Below are 21,775 nucleotides of genomic sequence, written 5' to 3' on the forward strand. Positions count from 1 at the left end.
TTATAATATTAATGGATATTCCATGTTGTATGGAACTGGGTTGAAAATTTACTTCAATCACAACTAGAAATAAGGAAAATTTATAAAATCAAAATAATGCCTGAGATTGGAAAATGTTATTTAATGAAAGTTAAAGATATTCCCAATAACTTAAAATATTTTAAAAAAGGAAACATTTTGGTTAAAAAAAATTATGTCCAAATGGGCACATTTTAATGGAATGACCCGCTCAGAAAGAAAGATTTTAACAAACACGTTATATTCTATTCTATTCTATTCTATTCTATTCTATTCTATTCTATTCTATTCTGTTCTATTCTATTCTATTCTATTCTATTCTATTCTATTCTATTCTATTCTATTCTACCAGGCTTTTATTTTGTCGATTCCCGTCTTTCCGTGTACAATATACGTTTTCCTGTTTACCCGGAAGTTAGTTCAACTTCCAAAGATGGCGGAACAGGGTCCGATGGCCATAGCGATGCGGCTACGAAACCAGCTCCAGTCCGTCTACAAACTGGACCCGCTGAGGAATGAGGTGAGTCGTGGAGTCTGCTCGGCCTGTCTTTCGGGGGGGGGGAGTCCTCCGGACAGGGAAGCCGCTCCGGGGAGGACTCGGTCGGTGCTCCTCCGTTCAGGCGGACGCTCCTTCTTGTCTCCGCTGCGCTGATCAGGAGCGATGCTGATGCGTTGCGAGCAAAGACGTGCCTGAGCATGCGCACACGGCGGGGGTACAGCCATCCTGTGGTGGACCAACGAGCCCGGAACGGTCTGAAAGCGCTGCTCCTATGTTCGGAGTCATTTTCGGGTTCAACCAAATGAACTGTTTAAGTGGAGTTCTGTGGACGGCGTCCGTCATGTGCTCTCGGGCGCTAAGTACACCATCGCCCATCACCCATTCTTTGGAACATTCTAAGCCATTTTCGAGCCGCTGCCTGATTCAAGAACTGAAAACAGTGAAAACCTAATGGTTCAGGAAATACACGAATAATCATCAGCTAAGTTGGAGTTCGGTGCTAGATTAGCCGTTCAGTTAGCTCTGGTTTTGTGTTCCGTACACACTCGTCGTACGGAAAACCTCCTAACCGTCCTCAGAACCGTCCCGTCTGCCTTGGTCTACCTGCGTCTGGACTTCTCCTTCTTTCGTCTCCCACGTGACGCCAGGCGAGCTGAGCAGAAGCAACGCAGCAGCAGGAGTCATTTGTCTGTCTGTTGCCTCCTCCTTTAAGGCGCTTTGAGTTCAGAAAAGCTCAGTCATCCGTGTTAAACTGCAATAAAATTGCTCTTCATGACTGAAAAACCTCCCATCAGACAAGTCCAGGTTTCTATTGGAGGACAGAAGCCCCGTCGTATTTCCTAGTGTTTCCTTCGACTTCAAGAGAGTTTGTTCTACTTGAAATGTATAATCAGCATTTCCTTCAACAGGAGAAGGTCAAGCTGAAGATCAAAGACCTGAATGAACACATTGTCTGCTACCTGTGTGCAGGCTACTTCATAGATGCCACCACCATCACAGAGTGTCTGCACACATGTGAGTCCCTCCTGTATGCATCCAATCAAATCACTCGTTGTTGCATAAGCCTGAGATGAACATCTTCTCTTTCTTTACAGTTTGTAAAAGTTGTATAGTGAAATACCTACAGACCAGCAAATACTGTCCAATGTGTAATATCAAAATCCATGAAACGCAGCCCCTGCTCAACCTCAAACTGGATCGAGTCATGCAGGACATCGTCTACAAACTGGTCCCTGGACTTCAGGAAAGTGAGAAATGTTTTTCTTTTCTTTTTGTTCGCTTGTTGTTCTTCAGTCACCTTGGCCCATAAGAAGTGAGGTAGCAAAGAAGAAAGAGAAACTGTTCAACACAACGTGTTACAGAAAAGAACAAATTGGCATCTTTAGAAAGCTGCAGTGCTCTTACTCTTTTAAAGTCGCTCTTCAGAGAAAATCAGATTTTTTTAGTGATGGACGTGTGACATTTTTCTTATGAAGACAACAAATGTAAATAGAAATCATTTCTGAGTATTTTATTCCTTTTAAATTGCTGTCAATCAAACTGTTGCCAAGACGCCTGGTTTGGATTAATGCGTCGTTGTGATGTCACAACGGCCCATGCCACGCCCCCTGATCTGCCCCGTCTGGCCAGCGTGCCCATCATCTCAGGGGTGAGAGGGGAGAAGAACACGTTGCTGTGTCCTCACACGTGTTTTAAGGCCGTCCAAGGCGCCATTTAGTTGTTGGCCAGAAATATTAAAAATTCAACTTAAAGTCCCAAATGTGTTCTCCACATTTGGGTTCTCCACATTTGGGTTCTCCACATTTGTGTTCTCCACATTTGGGTTCTCCACATTTGGGTTCTCCACATTTGTGTTCTCCACATTTGGGTTCTCCACATTTGGGTTCTCCACATTTGGGTTCTCCACATTTGGGTTCTCCACATTTGTGTTCTCCACATTTGGGTTCTCCACATTTGTGTTCTCCACATTTGGGTTCTCCACATTTGGGTTCTCCACATTTGTGTTCTCCACATTTGTGTTCTCCACATTTGGGTTCTCCACATTTGTGTTCTCCACATTTGGGTTCTCCACATTTGGGTTCTCCACATTTGTGTTCTCCACATTTGTGTTCTCCACATTTGTGTTCTCCACATTTGGGTTCTCCACATTTGGGTTCTCCACATTTGTGTTCTCCACATTTGTGTTCTCCACATTTGTGTTCTCCACATTTGGGTTCTCCACATTTGGGTTCTCCACATTTGTGTTCTCCACATTTGTGTTCTCCACATTTGGGTTCTCCACATTTGTGTTCTCCACATTTGGGTTCTCCACATTTGTGTTCTCCACATTTGGGTTCTCCACATTTGGGTTCTCCACATTTGGGTTCTCCACATTTGGGTTCTCCACATTTGGGTTCTCCACATTTGGGTTTTCCACATTTGGGTTCTCCACATTTTTGTTCTCCACATTTTTGTTCTCCACATTTTTGTTCTCCACATTTGGGTTCTCCACATTTGGGTTCTCCACATTTGGGTTCTCCACATCTGGGTTCTCCACATTTGGGTTCTCCACATTTGGGTTCTCCACATTTGGGTTCTCCACATTTGGGTTCTCCACATCTGGGTTCTCCACATTTGGGTTCTCCACATTTGGGTTCTCCACATTTGGGTTCTCCACATTTGGGTTCTCCACATTTGGGTTCTCCACATTTGGGTTCTCCACATTTGTGTTCTCCACATTTGGGTTCTCCACATTTGGGTTCTCCACATTTGTGTTCTCCACATTTGTGTTCTCCACATTTGTGTTCTCCACATTTGGGTTCTCCACATTTGGGTTCTCCACATTTGTGTTCTCCACATTTGTGTTCTCCACATTTGTGTTCTCCACATTTGGGTTCTCCACATTTGGGTTCTCCACATTTGTGTTCTCCACATTTGTGTTCTCCACATTTGGGTTCTCCACATTTGTGTTCTCCACATTTGGGTTCTCCACATTTGGGTTCTCCACATTTGGGTTCTCCACATTTGGGTTCTCCACATTTGGGTTCTCCACATTTGGGTTTTCCACATTTGGGTTCTCCACATTTTTGTTCTCCACATTTTTGTTCTCCACATTTTTGTTCTCCACATTTGGGTTCTCCACATTTGGGTTCTCCACATTTGGGTTCTCCACATCTGGGTTCTCCACATTTGGGTTCTCCACATTTGGGTTCTCCACATTTGGGTTCTCCACATTTGGGTTCTCCACATCTGGGTTCTCCACATTTGGGTTCTCCACATTTGGGTTCTCCACATTTGGGTTCTCCACATCTGGGTTTTCCACATTTGGGTTCTCCACATTTTTGTTCTCCACATTTTTGTTCTCCACATTTTTGTTCTCCACATTTGGGTTCTCCACATTTGGGTTCTCCACATTTGGGTTCTCCACATCTGGGTTCTCCACATTTGGGTTCTCCACATTTGGGTTCTCCACATTTGAGTTCTCCACATTTGAGTTCTCCACATTTGGCTTCTCCACATTTGGCTTCTCCACATTTGGCTTCTCCACATTTGGCTTCTCCACATTTGGCTTCTCCACATCTGGGTTCTCCACATTTGGGTTCTCCCTCTGACAGAGTTTGAAGGCTTGCTGTCCCGCTTTAATCACAGAGGGGAAAAATAAAATGACGGGGCCTTTCCCATTATTGCCTCGATGAAATAAGAACATTTTGATAGAGTTCAGGACCGAGCATTTCATTTTTCATGTTCTTATCAAAGTTGTTTTTGTGTGTAACTTTATTAAACAGCAGTGTCTGGTTCACACTTTTGTTGCGTCTTTACACACATTCTGCAAAAAGTGTCAATTTGGAAACAAAGAAAAGAGAAACTTTTGAGAATACAGACTGTCAGTAGGTGGTGTCTGTGCCCCCCTCCCCTTGTGTGAAGCTCTTCACTCATCATCATCATCATCATCATCATAAGGCAGATGAAGGGCGGGGCTGCTCTACTCGGCCCCTACGGCCACGCCCATGTAGAGCAGATGTAGAGGCTTCAGATAAACATGAAATACGACTTTTGAAGACATTTAGGTTTTGGAATTTTGGTTTAAGAAAAGCAGAATACTTAATCCTAAAAAGATGTATTTTAATAATGCTTAAAATGTATTGTCATGGGGTACAGAGTTATTACTTGGACCTAGAAAAAGTTCAGCTGTGAATTGTTTTTCTTTCTGATTTGTAACAAGTCGGGTTAGACTTTCTTCAGGCTGAAAAAGGACAGACTTGTGTAGAGATGCTGATTTTCCACAAACTTATAGAGGCCTTTTTCAGAGCTTTGTGTGCAGAACTTAAACAACTGCGTTAAAAACATGATTGTGTATTTTTGTGGTTTATGTGTTCAGGTGAAGACAAAAGAATAAGAGAATTTTACCAGTCCCGTGGATTAGAGCGAGTCGTCCAGCCTGCTGGGGACAGTAAGATGACATCCTGTCACCGCGATGCTTCTCTGACATCTGAACCCAGCCGTTCTAAACACTCTGAAGCTTTCATGCACGCTGAGAGGACCTGTCTGTTTTTGCTCTGTAGACATGTCGGACGCAGCAGGTTTACCGTACACGAGTTTTGACCACTCCAAAGCCCACTTCTACAGATACGATGAGCAGGTTTCACTGTGCTTGGAAAGGCTGAGGTGAGTTTCTGTCCATTTCCTCACATAAATGGAGGGGGACTCTTTACCAAAGGGCCGTTAGGCAGAAAGTGCTTTGATATTTCTAAGGTCTGATGACCTTCAGAAAAATGACCTTTGTAGTGCAACATTGTGAGAACAACTCAAAATTTCATTTATTGAAAGAAACTTTCTAAATAAATACGCATATTATTTGCAAACAGTAAATAAAGTAATGGATCTAAGAGCATCATTTCTAATTCAGACCATCACCTATGCTGTTCACACACAGAGCAGCCTTTTTGTGGCTTTAAGGTTGACCTGAAAAATGGGCCTAAAGCCATTTATAACATTTTCTGTTTCTTTACAACGTGACACTGGATGTTTGGCACATTCTGCGTTTGCTTTGTTTTCAGTTCGTCCCTCGCCGGGAAAGATAGGACAAAGCTTGCACTTCGGGTAAGTTTCAGCACTCAGTTCCTTTGATTCTGTGAAATTGTCTCTACAGGTCTGTGTGTGTGTCAACATCACAGCCACAGATGATCATTTGCTCTTTTTTTATAGTTGGGCTTGTTAGAAAGTTGACTTCAAATGCTGGTGAACCACCGAACGGTTCCTGAGAGCAGCTGTGTCTGCAGCTCACCGCTCCCCCAGGGGACGGGTCAAATGCAGAGACCAAATGTGTGGGACAGACTTGACTTGGTTGTAGGGCCAGTCATCTGTGTTATGATGCTCAAACACTAGAGCAGCTTTGTGGCTGAAGGTCTGAGTCACAGACTCTGCAGCAGACGTGCAGCTGGTGAGGCACAGATTTTCTCAAAGTCAGTTTTACAAATATTCCCAACTATGGATTGTGTTTCATCTTTCAGGCTCACATATTGGGCCAAGAAAGAATGTCACATGTATGTTTGTTCAGACCGCGGCGGATGCTTCCTCACACTCACGCTTGGACACTGGTCTTGAATCGACTTGTAAATGAAGTCCATAGGCCTGTTCTTGTCTGACTTAAGTTCTCTTCCTCTGTTGAAACTCTTTAGTCTTCAAGCTTCAGGCCTCAGCATTGATCTTCATGTTTTGATTGAACATCCACTTTGAAGCAACTTGTGGTCAAATGTTGTCATATCCATACTTAGTACAGTATGTAGTGAAATGTATTGTTTGACTGTCCAACAGAGTACAAGACCCAAGTATAAGAGTATTAAGTATATAAAAGTACACAAAAGTATAACTTACTAAGTATATAAAAAAGACATTTTAATCAAATATGACAAAATAGCCTACTATGAACTCTATACAGTGATAAAGTTTCCACACAATGCAAAATATATCAAGCATATAAAGTGATGGTCCTGTTGTGTAGAGCAGTTCAGTGTCCTGTTCAGAACCAGCTGAGGTAGAGTGTCATGCTGTGTGATTGTGGGGGGGGGGGGGGGATAGAGACCAGCTACTAGGTGCAGGGGTGGACTTGGCATTAGGCAAAGGTAGGCAATGCCTGGGGCAAATGGAAACTTTAAATACCAACACACCACATTACCTGGTTTTGATAGTTTTATGGATGAAACAATGCTAGTATGGTTATGTTAGTATTTTATGTTAGTATTGTTTAAAAAAATGTTACCTCAAAAGTTAGGAATGTAAGGAGGTTCTGAAAAAAAACAGCTTTTTAACAAGTTGTGAGAGGAATATAAGGATGACTAAATCTGGATGATCAGATGCCAAGACTTCTGCAAAGAGAAGGAAAGCTTTCTGCTGATGTAAAGAAGGAGAGTAATACATTTGTTGACTTATCCTCAAACTTCTGCTGTTGCCTGTGCTGCAATGTTTCCTTTCTCCAGCAGATGGCACTCTGGGTAAACTATTGAGAAGAGAAGCACTGGCGCTGGTCATTCTGTCTAGTTGGTTTCCATGTGCAGTTCAAATACTGCCTTCAGTTCTGCTGCGGCTTCCTGGGTTGAATTCTTGACTTTATTTTATGTGATCAGTTTTCTACCGGCCCTCTTGGGAAGCGTATAAATTGGATTAGCTGCTGCTAAAAGAGCTCATAAACGTACAGGAAAATGGATGGCACCTGTGGGTGTGATGTGGGATCAGATTACAGTGACCGTGTTCTGGATTTGAGTTTGGCTCTAAAGTCCTATTCCAGCCTTAATGCCCGGCTGTCCTCATTCTGGTTTTAGTCAAACTATTGTTGTTAATCGAGCACCTTGAGGTGAAAGAGGAGCCGGTCTGCACTGAAGAGCCACTGATGAGAGGAGAATGCCCTTCTGTGTTCACACACTTACCTTCTTCTTAGCTTTGGACTTTATGCAGGAATAGTTTCCATCTGTACTCTGGTTGCATTTCATTGCAATAATGGGTGATCATTAAAAACGTGAATATGTTGAAGGTCATTTTTTTAGATAGATGCTAAGTGTTGGCGTGGTGCTTTTCTACTTTCACCATTAAAGCTGTAGAGAGAAAGAGAGTGTGTGCCCTGTGTGTCTGTGTGTGTGCCCTGTGTGTCTGTGTGTGTGTGTGTCTGGGTGTGCCTTTGTGTGTGTGTCTGTGTGTGTCTGGGTGTGCCTTTGTGTGTCTGTCTGTGTGTGTGTGCAGGGCTCTAGATTACATTTGCACTGGTGTGCATTACATTTTTTTTTTCTTAGGTGCAAACAAACTTTATTTGAAACCCAATTCTACGATAACAATAAATGACATTAAAGGTCTGTATTTAAAGTGCTTCACTGAGCTACAGTGAAACCTTATATTATATTATACTTATTACCATATAAAGTTTTGTGATGAGTACAGATAATGTCCACTACTTTCAAAGGTCCGTCCTGAAATCTAATGTTCTTTGACGGTAGCAGCTATATGTGGGTCAGCAGCATCATTCATGTTGTTGGTTTAAGACAGGGGTGGGCAATTCCAGGCCTCGAGGGCCGGTGTGTCTGCATGATTTCCAGATAATCTTGCCCTACTCATGGCTGATTACCTGGTTCAGGTGTGTCCAGCCAATCAGAACATGCCAGAGCAGGGTATGCTGGAAAACATGCAGGAATGCGGCCCTCAGTGCCCACCTCTGGTTTAAGATGCTTCATGCTAAATAGGTTTGTGTTAAAATGATGGACAACATCATCCAATCAGCATTTTAGGCTTTCTTGATTTGTTGTCTGATTAGTTTGATCTGAATTTGGTTTCCCACTGGTGCAGGAAGCAGAGCAGACGGCCTCTCTCTGCATGTCGTCACTCCCTTAAGCAGCGAGCCACCGACTGCCTGATAACCACAACGGAAACGTATTCCTATCATTATGATCAGTCTTTTCTTTTTTCACAGAGGCTGGGCGCACTGATGCCATCATGGAGTTTTTTAGGCGCACCTTTGTAAAAAGCAGTCACATGTTCGAGCATAAAGGTCGCACTCTAGAGCCCTGCTCTGTGTGTGTGTGTGTGTGTGTGCGTGTGCGTGTGTGTGTGTGCGTGTGTGCGTCCGTGCGGAGGTGTTTGGACGCCTTTCTTTGACAGTTTTTGTTTCTTTTTCCTCTCTTTCTCTGCCTCGACTCCCTAATAATTCTCTGTAGTAGATTCTGTCAAAGGCTGGGGCTTCTCTAAAGCAGAATAATGTGCCAAACATTTCAAACCAAGAGAAGGAACATTTGCTGGAAGCAGCTGGGGTTAAATTATTTGGGGGATCGGTGGGAGCATGTCAGTCACAGATCCCCCTCACATTCTGTTGTCTGGTCTTTGCAGCAGAAGTTCGTTCGATGTTCTGTGCGAGCAGAGGTGAGACACCTCCGGAAAGTTCTTTGTCACCGGCTAAACGTGGAGAAAAATCAGGTGAGTGTCTGTGATTCCTGCTCAAATGTGAAGGAAGGAAGGATGTCACTTTAAAGCTGCATCCACACAGCACAGATTTCCTCACCACTGCACCATTAGCGTAGTGTATTAAGGAATTTGATAAGTAATGTTCTTAAATCGTGCTAGTTTGGATTTCCGCTCAGAGAGAACCCAGAGTTGGTTTTTGGACACTCTTGCGGCTCATTGTGGGAAAAGCTTCTGGATCTTTGTCCAGAAAATAAAACTAGTTTTTCTGAAGGTCTTGATTTGTTCTTTGGCATTGTAGTCACCGTGTGAGTGTTGTCACCGTCCACCGTGGGGGTTTGAAAATGTTCCTTTCTCTTCCGGTTAGTCCCATTTACGTATTTGAAAGCGTGCAGACACTCTTTTCTAATTGCTTCTTGTGGTTTTCCTGTAGGTCCAGATGTTATTCAACAATGAGTCTCTGCCTGATCACATGACCATGAAGCGCTTGTGGCTCTCACACTGGTTTGGAAAGGTTTGTAGAAGCTGGCCCACACACTCCCTCACACGCCAACACCTTTTCCTTAACCGGTGGAGAAATTAGAAAAATGAAAATCCAAATGAGTTTGGATTGAATTCTGGAGAATTATGACAAACTTCACCTCTATTGATGTTGTTTTTTGTGTGCATTATAATAAAATATGTGCACGTGTTTTAAGATAAGATGCAGAAGAGTTAGATCAATGGAAATGAATGTGATAATCGTTCAACACGTATAATTCTTGAATCTTTTTTTTCTTTCTTTCACAGTCACAGCCATTAGTTCTTCACTACACAATCAAGGACAAAAGGAGCAGATAGAAGTCCTGTTACAGCTGAAGCACAGCTGTACATATTTTCTCCAATACATATTCTATTTTATTAGTGTTTGTGTACATGAGCCTATTTTCTTTGTTTTGTATTTTTGAAAATAAAGTTGAAATGAAGACATTTGGTTGTGTTGACTGCTGCAATCCAGGCTGGGATCCAGTTTGAAAGCCGAGTATTCTGAACATCTCATGGTTATCTGATGATAAAAAATCAAAACACGCCTTCCTGAAGGAAGCAAGCTTGTTTGCATCACTTTCCTGCAGCGGTGTCTGTCAAGACTGTGCTTGTTTTTCTGTGTCCAACCAGCTCCTCGACAGCAGCTTCTGATCATGTTTGTCAGGAAACCGACTACCAAAATCTGGACCGGAGCAGCTGGATGAGCCTCTTCTCTGCGCGCGGCCTTCTGGACTCTGTAGTCATCAAACTCATCCTGTCGTTCTTTGCTGCCATGATGTGCCTGCTCTCCATAATGAAATTTCAAATGAAAAATATCACTGAACAATTAAAGGTGATGCAATGTCACTTGTTTTCTAAGGAAAGCTAGCCAAAGTGTAGTTGCAGCAGATAACCCTTGTGCTATCTTAGATGACCCCCCCCCTTCCATTGAGGTGTTCTTCCTACCATGACAAAGGTGGATAAAGGTGGAAAGATTTCATGTAATCCATGGACACCAGTGAAGATCACAAATCATTGAAGAAAAAAGGTTCACAGCACTGTCTTGTGGGTCTAGATGACCCAACTCCCAATGGTAAAGAATTGAGGATGGGCAACTTCTTTTACTTTTGACATTTTATTTTCAAAATAAAATACACCTTTTGTCAAATGAGACAGATGTGCTTCAGGAGATTTGCAGATTCAAATTTACAGTTAAAACTGCAGGAAAGTCAAGTCAAACACGACCATTTCTGTCATTTGCACCTTCATCCTTTTTCTACATCTACTATCAAATTCTAACATGACAACATTGGCTGAGAATCCAGTTTTTTTTTTGTATCTATATAAATGCAATAAAACCCTTTTGGACATACTGTAGTGCAGCAGAAGATAATTTTAAGCTTCTTTTAATCATATACCACTATGACAGTTGATTTAACCTTTTACCGTCATTTTGCTCAGTTATCTGACTTAAAAATAATCTAAATGTAAACTTAACTAAATATGCTTAACCAAAACTACAAATACATTATTTATGAACATTATTGTAGTTAACTCTAGAACTAAAGATGACAGAGTTGCGTTTAGCTCCAGACCCTGTTGTTGCAGACCCCTGATTTTTTTCCTGTTTTGAATTTTTCCTCCTCTTAGCTGCTTGGAGGCTGAGGAAAAGATCCAGAGTTCATTGTGTTTCTGCAGCAGAGTTCACAGGAGCAGCTGTGGCTGCTGTGCCAGCAGGTCACTGGGTCACTTCTTGTCCTCTCTCAACAGTGTAACTGTGGAGTGTCCTTCAAATAAAACCTCAGCCTGTGTTTCCATTCGTTTGTAATGGAAAACTCAAAACAGAGTAACTCGGTGCAGAAATGCCGTATGAATTTGAGATGACTGGAGTGCAAAAGAAATGTTCAACAAGAGGCTGCTGTGCACATCTGCTGTTAAAGCCAAAGTCAAAAAGATCCTGATGACAGACGGAAAGCTGGATGGAGCGACACAGCCGTCTGCAGCAGGGTTTTCATCAAACTGACGGTCATACATGAAGCCTGCGGGGGCTCCTCTGTCCGCACAATTCCCTTCATGCTTGTACCGCTGCCATCGCTTCTTTCTTATCGAAATGTGTCTTCCAGGTCCTGAACATGTTCTGTTTTTCTTCTGCGTGGAAAGACAACTCCCCCAGCTCAACGCTAGGTGGCAGGCTTGATGCTCCTCGGACACCAAAAGAGCTGGTCAAAATGTTTGTGTCTGCCAACACAGATATTTCAGGGTGCCGAAAAGAATACAGAACTGGACGCAAGTTCAGCTTCATCCATTGAAGACCTGAGGTTTTCCTGCAGAAGAATAGACAGAGGATTAGAAATCATTTACATTTCTTTTCTATCCTCCTCTTCAAAATTTCAATCAATTCTAAACACTAACAGGATCAGCTCTTGACGAAGAGGGTTTGTTCTTTTACATGGGCTGGTGTAGGAAGTCATCAGGATGCATGCGTCTGATGAAGATGAAGATGATGCTCTTGGTTGGAAAGGCTGGATCAGTGCAGGAGTTCTGCTCATCTGTCATGTATGACGCAAACTCAGGACTCAGAGGTCTGTGCGCAGGTCATGAAAGACTGTCAGCCTGTGCCTATACGAAGACAATGATGACACAGAGAGGGGGCTTTCATTCACGGAGGAGCCCCCCCATGTAACAAAAACCATACATGGTGGTTTACAGCACGCACAAAATGAACGGCCTTGCCTTCCAAAAGTGCAATTTAATTTGAAATCCGCAGGTTTTAGAGAGACTGTCGACTCCTGAATGCCTTCACTGCAGCTACTTGACTTTTCAACCTTCTTGATTCCACACCATTAGTTCTTCTGTGTTTTCAGCCCATGAACACCAGAGAGAAGCTCTCACTCAGCAGGCCCATTATACCCCCCCCCCCCGCTTTATTTAAACACTTTAAGAATAAATAAATAAATAAACAAATAAATAAATAAATAAATAAATAAATAAATAAATAAATAAATAAATAAATAAATAAAGTAGGCTTATTAATAAAAATCCATTTTCTTCTGTCATTTTTGTGAGATTATTATTATGAATTGTACAAAAGTATTCTGTAATCTTTAGTTTATAAAACAATATAAATCATCCAGCAACACCATAGAAATGAGTGTTTATTTCTAAGTGTCTTTTTTTTCTCCAAAAGAAAGGCTTTTCTTCCTGGAGGTTATCAATAAAACAGTCCTCTTACCAACTGCGTGATGAGGCCAACAGCCGCCGCCGCCGCCGCCGCCGCCGCAGATGCGTTTTCAAACCCTCGCCCTCCAAGCACTTGATGCCTTTACAACAGGGCTGCAAATGCTCCGGCAGCCGCTGCACCCTGCGCCTCCGCCGCTTCCCATTCACGTTTATTCATTAGCATCCTCACACTCAGCCATTTGCCATTCATGAGTGACTCCTGTTTCTTCTCCTTCTAAACAAACCAGAGGCGGGAGTGGCAGATGCCTGCCATTATTGCCCCCGGCGCGCTGGAAGTTGTTTTTCAGTGAAGCAAAGACGGGTTAACCTAATCAATCATGCCCACTAGTTGTGTTAAAGACAGTCCATAGAAGGAGCAAGAAAACATATGGCGCAGGGCGGAGACAGCTTTTCTCAACACGGCAGGCAGACGGACCCGGACAAGCCGCTTTCAGGCCCGAGCCAGAGAATGGGAATAATGTGGAGGACGGCTGCTAATTGAAGCCGGGGCACTTCACAACGGAACGCAGAGGTCAAGAAATCCAAAAAGTTCAGTCTTCACAAAACCAAACAGATTATGGCGTCGAGATTCGAATAATCTGCAAACGGCACCACCCATGATTGACATCCCATCACCTTCAAGCAGTTGCCCTAATCCTCCAGCAGCATTGTCTCTCTCAGAGACCTGAAGCGTCATCATCCCATCCGAGGACAGGAAATGTCATGGGGCCAACTCTATTTCTGATTCTAGATTTTATGTAGTCACACATTGAGCTACTCTGTCTTGAAATCTCATATAACTTTTATTCACATAAATGCTGATTAAATAGAACGTTACAATAAAATCATCGCATTGGACGCGTGATCTATATACAGAAGTCAGAGCGCGTGAAGGTTTGCTGTGCGCAGACATGGAGAAACATCCAGATCTGAGCTGGGATGGAGCCAGATCAGCGCACGCAAACATTAAGGGGGTTAGGGGAAATGTGACACATGAAGTAAAACATTTTTGTTTCCTTTTAAACACGATGGAAACATGGAGACGTTTACGCAGGGATCAGTCTTGCTGTTCCTCAACAGGAAAGTCCACCACGTCAGATGATCCGCAAGTATGCAGGTGAGATTTAAACACAGACTGAGAAGTCCGATTAATAAATTAAAATGGAAAAGAAAAAAAGAACTAAAGAAAAATCCCCAAAATGTTTATATATGTTTATATTCTCATTTTTAGTCAACATCCGTGCAAAAAATTAGCAAGAAAAATGTCCTCTCTTAATGTAGCGTACTCTGCTTGCGAAAAGGCCCTCCTCGCTGTTAATCGTCCACCTCAATTTCCTCCTCATCCTCCGAGAACTCATCCGTGGTGTGCTCTCTTGAGGAAGAAGGTGACTGTGGGAAGGCTCGGTGTCCCTGAGAGATTGGGGAGATGCTGGGCGACCTGGGCTCGGTGGCCCCACTCTGCGGATCCTCAATGTTGTCCATGACGAGCTTTTGCAGTGTCTGTGGGGTGATCTTCTTGAGTGACTCCACATCCGCTTTCATCTCCTCCAAGTCTCTCTTGAGTTTGGCCCTGCGGTTCTGAAACCAGGTGATGACCTGTGCGTTGGACAGTCCCAGCTGCTGCGCGATTTGGTCACGGTCCGCCGGAGAAAGGTATTTCTGATACAAAAAGCGCTTCTCCAGCTCGTAAATCTGGTGGTTGGTGAAGGCCGTCCGTGATTTTCTCCTCTTTTTTGACGTCTGCCTTTGTCCGAAGGCGCTTAGATGCTCACGACCTTGGGGGAGAAGCAAACGGGAGACGGGTGAGGGTGACGTCCACCAAGCTTCAGTGCCAACAGAAGACCCTGCAGGCCTAATCACTGGAACCGCCGACTAAAATAGCGCTTTAAAGCAATATATTATAAGTTCAGTTGGTCTCGTGGCACGCGCATCAGAAGGGTTATTACCACAATGCGGAGCTTAAGTCTCACCAGAATGTCACCACATTTGGAGAGAACAAACGGCATTAAAATAAGTTTCACCAAGTCGTTAAATAACAGAACTAAAACAATGAATTATTTCAGAGTAAACGAACGCCAACTTTTCTCCTTTTATTATTTCATTTATTCTGCATTTATTTATTATTTTGTTTACAAGGCAAACTGTGTGTCACTTAACCTTTTGCGCAACACGGAATGCGCGTGCTCAGTGCCGCTGGACTAAATCCCTTTAGTTTAACCGGTGCCTAATCATTTACGGCCAATTCCACGGACATCACCGTTCAGCTGCTCCTACAGTTCCCCATCGGCCCATCCAAAGCCCGACCTCTGCCGGCGCCCATTCCTTCCTGCCCCCGCACCCCAGGGTGCTGCTGCGCCCCAAAAATGAAACATTCCTGTTTGGCTCGTGAGAGTTCGTACCTTCTGCTGCTTGGATAACGCTGACTTCCAAACCCTTGAACGTTTTGCTGGCCAGTTCCTCCAGGGCGCACAGCGGCGAGGAAGGAGTGGTTATCCCGTTTCTTCCCGAGTTAGATCCCGTTACTTTCTCCAGCACTCGCGGCGGGCAGATACTGGCGACGGACTTCTTCACAGAAGGTCTGTTCAGAATATCCTCAATACTGAAGGGCGTCAGAGGCTTGTTGGAGTTGGCCGGTGGCGGCAGCTGGTCCAGAGGAGCCCGTCTTCTCTCCTCGCCGCTGGACTGCAACGCGGACCCTGCCTTCATGTCTTTACTGGAGGTCATTGCAGTCCCAAATGAGCGCAGCTTCTAGGACAGGCTGACTATTTCATTCAAATAGAGGGTTGGAGCGTCCTCGGTTTGCCTTCTGTGCTGGGAGCGTTCCTGCTGACCTCCTCTGTTTCTTGACACTGAAGTCCGGTTGCAGTAACTTAACTTGCCTGAGAGCCTTCCTCCAAAATAACCACGCTGCGGGCGCAGTAGAGGCGGCCGAGCTGCATTCCCCTCACGGTCCCAGCTCCTTTGACAAACTCAGAGAGTGAGAGACTGCAGGAATGAATTCCTGCCAAGAGAAAACTTACTGGAAGGCTAAGAAAACAAAGCGACTGCTAACGAGTTTTTGTTGATTGGGCGAAGTTCAATTAGAGAAACACTACACCCCCGCGTGACCCGCTGCTGCGTCTTAAAGGGCTGGGTCGTAAGAACTAATTGGACGTGAGGAATAGGAGGGGTCTGTTGCTGCTGAGGGGAAAGATGCCCTCAAATCTTTCTGCATCTGCTTCTTCCTGCAGGCGCGCGCCTTTAAAAAAGGGAGAGTCGCTGGCCTTTAAAAGTGCCACCGGCGGCGTCCAAATCATGGAAGGAGGTCCCAAACTGCTCAGCCTTAATTTCACAAGGAAGGTATTTGATTTAAAGGGATTCTGTCTGAAATCTGCTCCTAATGAGGACGTTTAGACAAATGAGCTTTGTTGTTTCCGTTTTGGCATAAAAAGAAGGTAAAGAAGGCGCAAAACATGACCAGACTTTAGGACGGAAATGCGGTCTTTATTGTTAAACACACACCTGTAGTTTTCAATGGTTTTCATGGGAAATGATGAAAATAATTATGAGATTGAAATAATGCGATCTTTAGGTTTAATAAGAACACTCGTTTTGCAGTTCTACTTTTCTCCTTCTCTGTTGCACATCGGGTTCTGTAAACCTTTTTTTTGCGCAGACTGAGCTCCACCGCCGTAGAAACCGGGCGGAGATGTGGGAGCGGGTAGTTATGAAGGACACACCGCCTCGCGGCGCAGACCTGAGAGGTGAGTTTTAAAGGAAACGACAGAAAACGAGTTGAAAGAAAGAAGCAGATGCCACGCGCTAGATTTCTGATGTAAAATAATGAAAAACAGAAAATATGAAGAAACAAACAAACGAACATAGAGATTTCTTTTGATTGACTATGATAAAGAGCGAAAACAAGGACAAAAAATATTACCTCATCGAGCAATGCGTAAAAAAACGTAACCTTTTCTCGGCTGCAGTGAAATGTTTGCATCATATGCGGAAAGCTGTCGGACAGGCGCTGAAAACAGCGCAGGATCTGAACCGACCGGCGTTTCCTCTGTGGCCCTGCTGGCTGGCTGGCTGGCTGGCTGGCTGGCTGGCTGGCTGGCTGGCTGGCTGGCTGGCTGGCTGGCTGGCTGGCTGGCTGGCTGGCTGGCTGGCTGGCTGGCTGGCCGTGAAGCCGCCGCGCGCGCGCTCTTGTGCCAGCGGCGCATATGGTGGAGCACGTTGGTTTAGTGACAGAGCTGTAAAACAGCAGGACATTCTATTACGCGCCGCGGAGGTCCGAACTTCGTGGCCGCTGCTCCTCATAACAAGCGCGAGCTGCTGGAGGGAAATTCCGCGGGAATTTCTCCAGAAACTCACAAAGCTTCATGACGAAAATCAGTCCAATAAAATATCAATATTAGTCACAGGGACATGAACTTATCTGGACATTTTTATTTTACATTTTGCGAACGCATGAAATAGGATTTAATATGCACATTATATATTATATATACAATATATAATATTGTAGGCCTGTAATGGAAAAGGCTTCTTTGATTTTCTCTAGTTTTGTAGAAATTATTCATTTTATTTCCACAAATATTTTTCTTCGCATTTTGTTGAATTTTTTTCCCAGGTAAACATTTCTAATGTTACGTCTTTTTCCTTAACAAATTACATGTTTTTGTCGCTGTGGGCCTTGAAAGCACTAGATCGTTGGCCTATTTTCCTGTTTGAAACGTTGGGAAGTCTTACCTGCAGGCGTCTGGACTGCGTCACTGCTGCTAATTATTATCCTGTATTTGCTTTACAACTCGGTTAAGGACAATTAAAACAGCTGCATAGCGGACCTCACGAACACAGGAATGTGGGTCCGAATCTCTTCTCCTGCTTCAGGTTGATTCAAACGGTAATTAGAAGCAGAAAGACCGACATCATCAATCATCAGCTCTGAGAGCTTTAATTGGCTCCACTTTCACCTTTTGTCACAGCGACCCTCACTCTCCAAATGGGGTTTCGTGACATCTCCTCTCCTCCACGCAGACATCATTTGGAATCTGTCTGGTAAAGAGGGGTGCAATCTCCATTCTCCTCGTGACATTTACAGATCACAGGTCTTCCGATAAAAGCGTGAAAGGCCAAACGTTTTCCTCTCAATAAAGTCAAAGCTTTATCTGCTATAGTTCACCAAATAAAGCCCTTAACTGGCAAAATGAAATGTTTTTAATGTCCAGCTCTGCATGTCTGGCAGACCCACGCAGAGTGGCGACAAAGCAGCAACTCCAGGAATAATCCTGAAAATGCAGCCTCATTTGTTCCAGCTCTGTAACGCCTTCACGCCATTTATTAGCCCCACGCGCCACACAGCCATCTGCAGCACCTGATCCACCCTTTGCACAGGCAAAAACCAAAACAGACTCAATCTTTGCACAAAGATGTGAAAGTAGCACACACCACACAGACACTAATATTCAAAGACGTCGACTGTTCTCTTCTAATTGTAATCAAACACATTTTGGAGAAGTTGAAAACGACGAAGAGGACTCAAGTGGCTCCCATTGAATGATCAAATCAGGGTGTGTAGCCTTTTATAAAAGTGTTAAACATATGAGTAACCAAACTAGGCGTCTCTTTCAGAGGAGAACGGACAGGGATTGTGTCCTTCGCTGCGGCGCTGTGGCGCAGCGGAACAGGAGAGGCTGCGCGGGGCGCGGGGCCTGCGGTTGCTTCCGTTCCTTCCTGCTTTTATTTAGGTTTTCGTGGTCTGCGAAATGTATCAAAAGACCAAAAAGAAGCTCCACGGAGAGACGCGCTCACCGTTCTGAACACCTGTCTGCGATTTGTGACGATCCAAATGAAGACACGATCTCAACAACGAATGTTTTTTTAGTAATCTTATTTTTCGAACTCATTTAACTTACAGGAAAATACAAAAACATGTCTCATTTGGGTTGTTCTATGGAAATTATAGGAGCCCAGAAATGCGATTAATTTTGCAGACTAAAGACAAAAACATTTATTTTTTTTTAAATAGCCGAAATGTAATTTTTATTGACGTATTTATGATTTTTTTTTTTTTTATCTTGACGTACCCTTTTAACCTCAATAACCTTTCCTAGGCTACCATTTGGATGTTGATCGCGCGCACATAACTACTCAAACTCGTACTTTAATTTTGAGCGCGCGCTTTCCAGCAGTCTTCTAAAGGTCTGCGTTCAGCTGGCGGGCACGCGCAGAGCTTCCATTCAAGAGCTTCTCCTGGACCCTCCGGAACATCCGTCACTGCGTCCTATTGGCCAGAACGGAAAAGACAATCATGTTGGAGCCTCTTTTTGTTTTTGGTGTTGACGGTGTTTGGTGTTGGTATTTTAGAGTAATTTAAACATGGCTGAAACGAATCTCACAAAAAGTATATTTTTATTATTATTATTATAATTATTTCTTCTTCTTCTTATTGCTTATTATTATTGCTATTATTATTATTGTTTATTATTATTACTATTATTAAAATACAATAAAACACATTTTTTAAGATTAAATAGTTAGAAAAAACAGACTTTTTATGGTGGGATTTAAATGATTACACATTCTGACTTTTGTTTAAATTTTTGTTTACGCAAAATACGACTAAAATAGACGTAGATTTTCTTGCCTTGAAAAGATTGAGTCTTTTTCCCCCAAGAAAACTTAAAATAAAATTATTATATAAATAAATAATATTATATAAATAAATTATTATTATTTTTTATTATTATTATGATTATATAAATAAATAATAAATATATATAAATATATATATATATATATATTAAAAACATTTTGGACATTTGTTTCTCTTAAATATCTCAATTTTATAATGCTGAGTAGAAAGCATGCTGATGGTGTCATTAAAAGGGTGGGGTCAAGTGTGCGGCATGCAGGCCTTCATGCCATCCTTATCACCTAAAGTCCTTAAACATGCCATCCTAAACACACATGTAGGTTCCAATAACATCCAAGCACAAAATAGCTGTTTTGGTTCAGTAAAACTCTCTTTTCTGGGCCTTTCCCTGGGAGGTTGTTGCTTTTAATAGCCCTTTGGGTTACATTTAAGATCATACAGAAGGAACTGGGAGAGGGGGTTAACAGTATTACAATATTATAGATGAATGCTTTTCCTGTTTCACTCCTGACTGGCTTTATTATTGTATAATTAACCCACTGACCATTGATGCACAGCGTCTGATACAAGGCTGAAGACCTATACTGTTAGTTTGTGTGTGATTGTGGCTCCTGCCCAACTCATTAAAATGAGAGCAGTTAATTTGTTTTTGTTTTCACAGTATTGACAAATATTATTCATATAGTCACTATAAATGGCATAATCTCTTTCTATTGTTAGCAGCAGGTAGTCATGTGGGTTCCAGCGTTTTCATGATGCTGGTCATTTGTTTTGGGGTTTTCAAAAGTTTCTTATCAGACAGAAAAATGTCAAAACAAAATCCCAGTGAGTTTAAACTGAGCACGAGGTGCAGCCAAATTCCCAGTGTTTTTTATACTGAAGTAATAGAGTTTTTAAAAGAAATCTTTATAGCATAATAGCCTCCTGGATGATGGGAAGTCTTTGCGTTCTCTGATTCAGTCAGCTGACATTTCTGCACGCACACATGCAGATATATGGAGTAATTGACCACATCTACTGATAAGTGGATGTGACTGAGTTGCTCTGTTATCTAAACCAACAATGCAAAGTCAGAATTCTCAAAAGTTTGATGAGGCAAATCTGAGATGAGGCTCTTCAGACTAAAACATTTCCAATAGTAAAAATATCTTTGAAGTGCATCACATGACCATACTGTCATTTTTAATGATTCCAGATTATTGTGGCATCAAAACTAAAACTTGGCATTGAAAAAAAATTTGAAAAATAACGACAATTCTTTCAATGTAAACCACAAATTACTTTTAATAGAATTACTATACCTTCCAAGTCAAACTTATTTTGCATTTTTGGTCGATTAGTTTTCTCTTTTTTGATGTTTTCTTAAAACACTTTTTTTACCATGTATGTTGTCTCTTGCTTCTTTTACTTTCATTGCCAAAGAGCTGGCACTCTTTGAATGCACAAAGGGGTGGAGCCTGAGGGGCGGAGCTTCAGATTGCTGATATATAGAGGGGTTGCATTTGAAATTAATGAATGATTGGTCCGCCATGCTGTAGGTCAAGTGAACAACCGCTAGCAACACATCAACACACTGTTCACTGAGTTCATTCTTTAACACTTTCAGTGTAATGGTCAATACCTGTGGAGTTTGTTGTGTTTTAGTCATTTTTTTTTCCCCAGGCAAACCATCAGGCCTCTATGATAAAACCAACCTGTCTGGGCTTCCCTAAACTCAGGGCATAACAGTTTTAGGAATGCAGCTTCTGCCGTTGGCCGTTTTGAAAGGAAGATGGACGGGGCCTGGAGGTGGAGGAAGCAACAGCAGCCTCAGCTCTGGTCAAACTCCCCACTGTCCAGGAGGAATGCCAACTACCAACCAACTAATGGAGACGTCTAGTGGGCCAAATGAAAAAGAGATTCAGACTGAATGAACTGGGGATATGATAGATGCCACGCAGTGGGAAATCAACAGACTTCAATGGGAAAACAATTCATTTAAAGATAAGTCTGACAGTTTGCAGTTAAATAAACCTTGCAAAACTTCTTGCTTCTGCTTCATGTGTTTAACTCTGTCAGACCGCACATTATTTACACTAATCGAAGTGCTCTGACCAAGTTTCATCAACCTATGCTAACACTGATGAGACTGAGACTAGGTTTAACCCTTGTGCTATCCTAGGCACTTTAACGTTGGGAGTTGGGTCATCTAGACCCACTAGACAGTGCTCTGAACCTTTTTTCTTCAATGATTTGTGATCTTCACTGGTGTCCATGGATTACATGAAATCTTTCCACCTTTATCCACCTTTGTCATGGTAGGGAGAACACGTCAATGGAAGGGTGGGGTCATCTAAGATAGCACAAGGGTTAAGTGCCCAGGACCAGGGATGTGGTACATAAACCGGTACCGTTTGGTAACGGTGCCACGTCATCAATTTTTACCGATAAGTTTCAATCTTAACAGCGTTGTTAACTGTGCTGGCGTATGGGGCGTGGGA

At 42.9% G+C, this 21,775-nt stretch overlaps 2 protein-coding genes and 1 long non-coding RNA gene across 3 annotated transcripts; 2 read left to right on the top strand and 1 right to left on the bottom strand.

Annotated features, from left to right (window-relative positions):
* Nucleotides 1-385: 385 nt before the first annotated feature.
* On the top strand, nt 386-9,904 carry pcgf1 (polycomb group ring finger 1). The gene is made up of 9 exons (XM_078953804.1): nt 386-538; nt 1,426-1,531; nt 1,612-1,764; nt 4,875-4,946; nt 5,059-5,161; nt 5,554-5,596; nt 8,864-8,950; nt 9,369-9,449; nt 9,725-9,904. The coding sequence occupies exons 1-9, from the start codon at nt 452-454 to the stop codon at nt 9,773-9,775; spliced, it is 783 nt and encodes a 260-aa protein (XP_078809930.1). The 5' UTR covers nt 386-451; the 3' UTR covers nt 9,776-9,904.
* A 3,538-nt stretch (nt 9,905-13,442) lies between these two features.
* lbx2 (ladybird homeobox 2) lies at nt 13,443-15,519 on the bottom strand. Its single transcript, XM_078953803.1, has 2 exons — nt 15,058-15,519; nt 13,443-14,433 (listed from the first exon to the last, which is right to left on the bottom strand). The coding sequence occupies exons 1-2, from the start codon at nt 15,380-15,382 to the stop codon at nt 13,973-13,975; spliced, it is 786 nt and encodes a 261-aa protein (XP_078809929.1). The 5' UTR covers nt 15,383-15,519; the 3' UTR covers nt 13,443-13,972.
* A 348-nt stretch (nt 15,520-15,867) lies between these two features.
* Nucleotides 15,868-21,320, top strand: LOC144994809 (uncharacterized). Its single transcript, XR_013658452.1, has 3 exons — nt 15,868-15,997; nt 16,314-16,401; nt 20,958-21,320. It is a non-coding gene; the product is annotated as an uncharacterized LOC144994809 (long non-coding RNA).
* Nucleotides 21,321-21,775: the final 455 nt, after the last annotated feature.

This window comes from Oryzias latipes, chromosome 10 (genome assembly GCF_053564925.1).
Source record: "Oryzias latipes strain Hd-rR chromosome 10, Olatipes_Hd-rR_3.1".
Lineage (NCBI taxonomy): Eukaryota > Metazoa > Chordata > Actinopteri > Beloniformes > Adrianichthyidae > Oryzias > Oryzias latipes.

Bases quoted from the DNA above. Each gene is read 5' to 3' on its own strand.
- pcgf1 (XM_078953804.1), top strand. From the start codon at position 452: ATGGCGGAACAGGGTCCGATGGCCATAGCGATGCGGCTACGAAACCAG. The intron at 1,532-1,611 runs GTGAGTCCCTCC...CTTTCTTTACAG, and splicing joins CACAGAGTGTCTGCACACAT to TTTGTAAAAGTTGTATAGTG. The intron at 4,947-5,058 runs GTAAGATGACAT...TTTGCTCTGTAG, and splicing joins CGTCCAGCCTGCTGGGGACA to ACATGTCGGACGCAGCAGGT.
- lbx2 (XM_078953803.1), bottom strand. From the start codon at position 15,382: ATGACCTCCAGTAAAGACATGAAGGCAGGGTCCGCGTTGCAGTCCAGC. The intron at 14,434-15,057 runs GTACGAACTCTC...TTCTCCCCCAAG, and splicing joins CGTTATCCAAGCAGCAGAAG to GTCGTGAGCATCTAAGCGCC.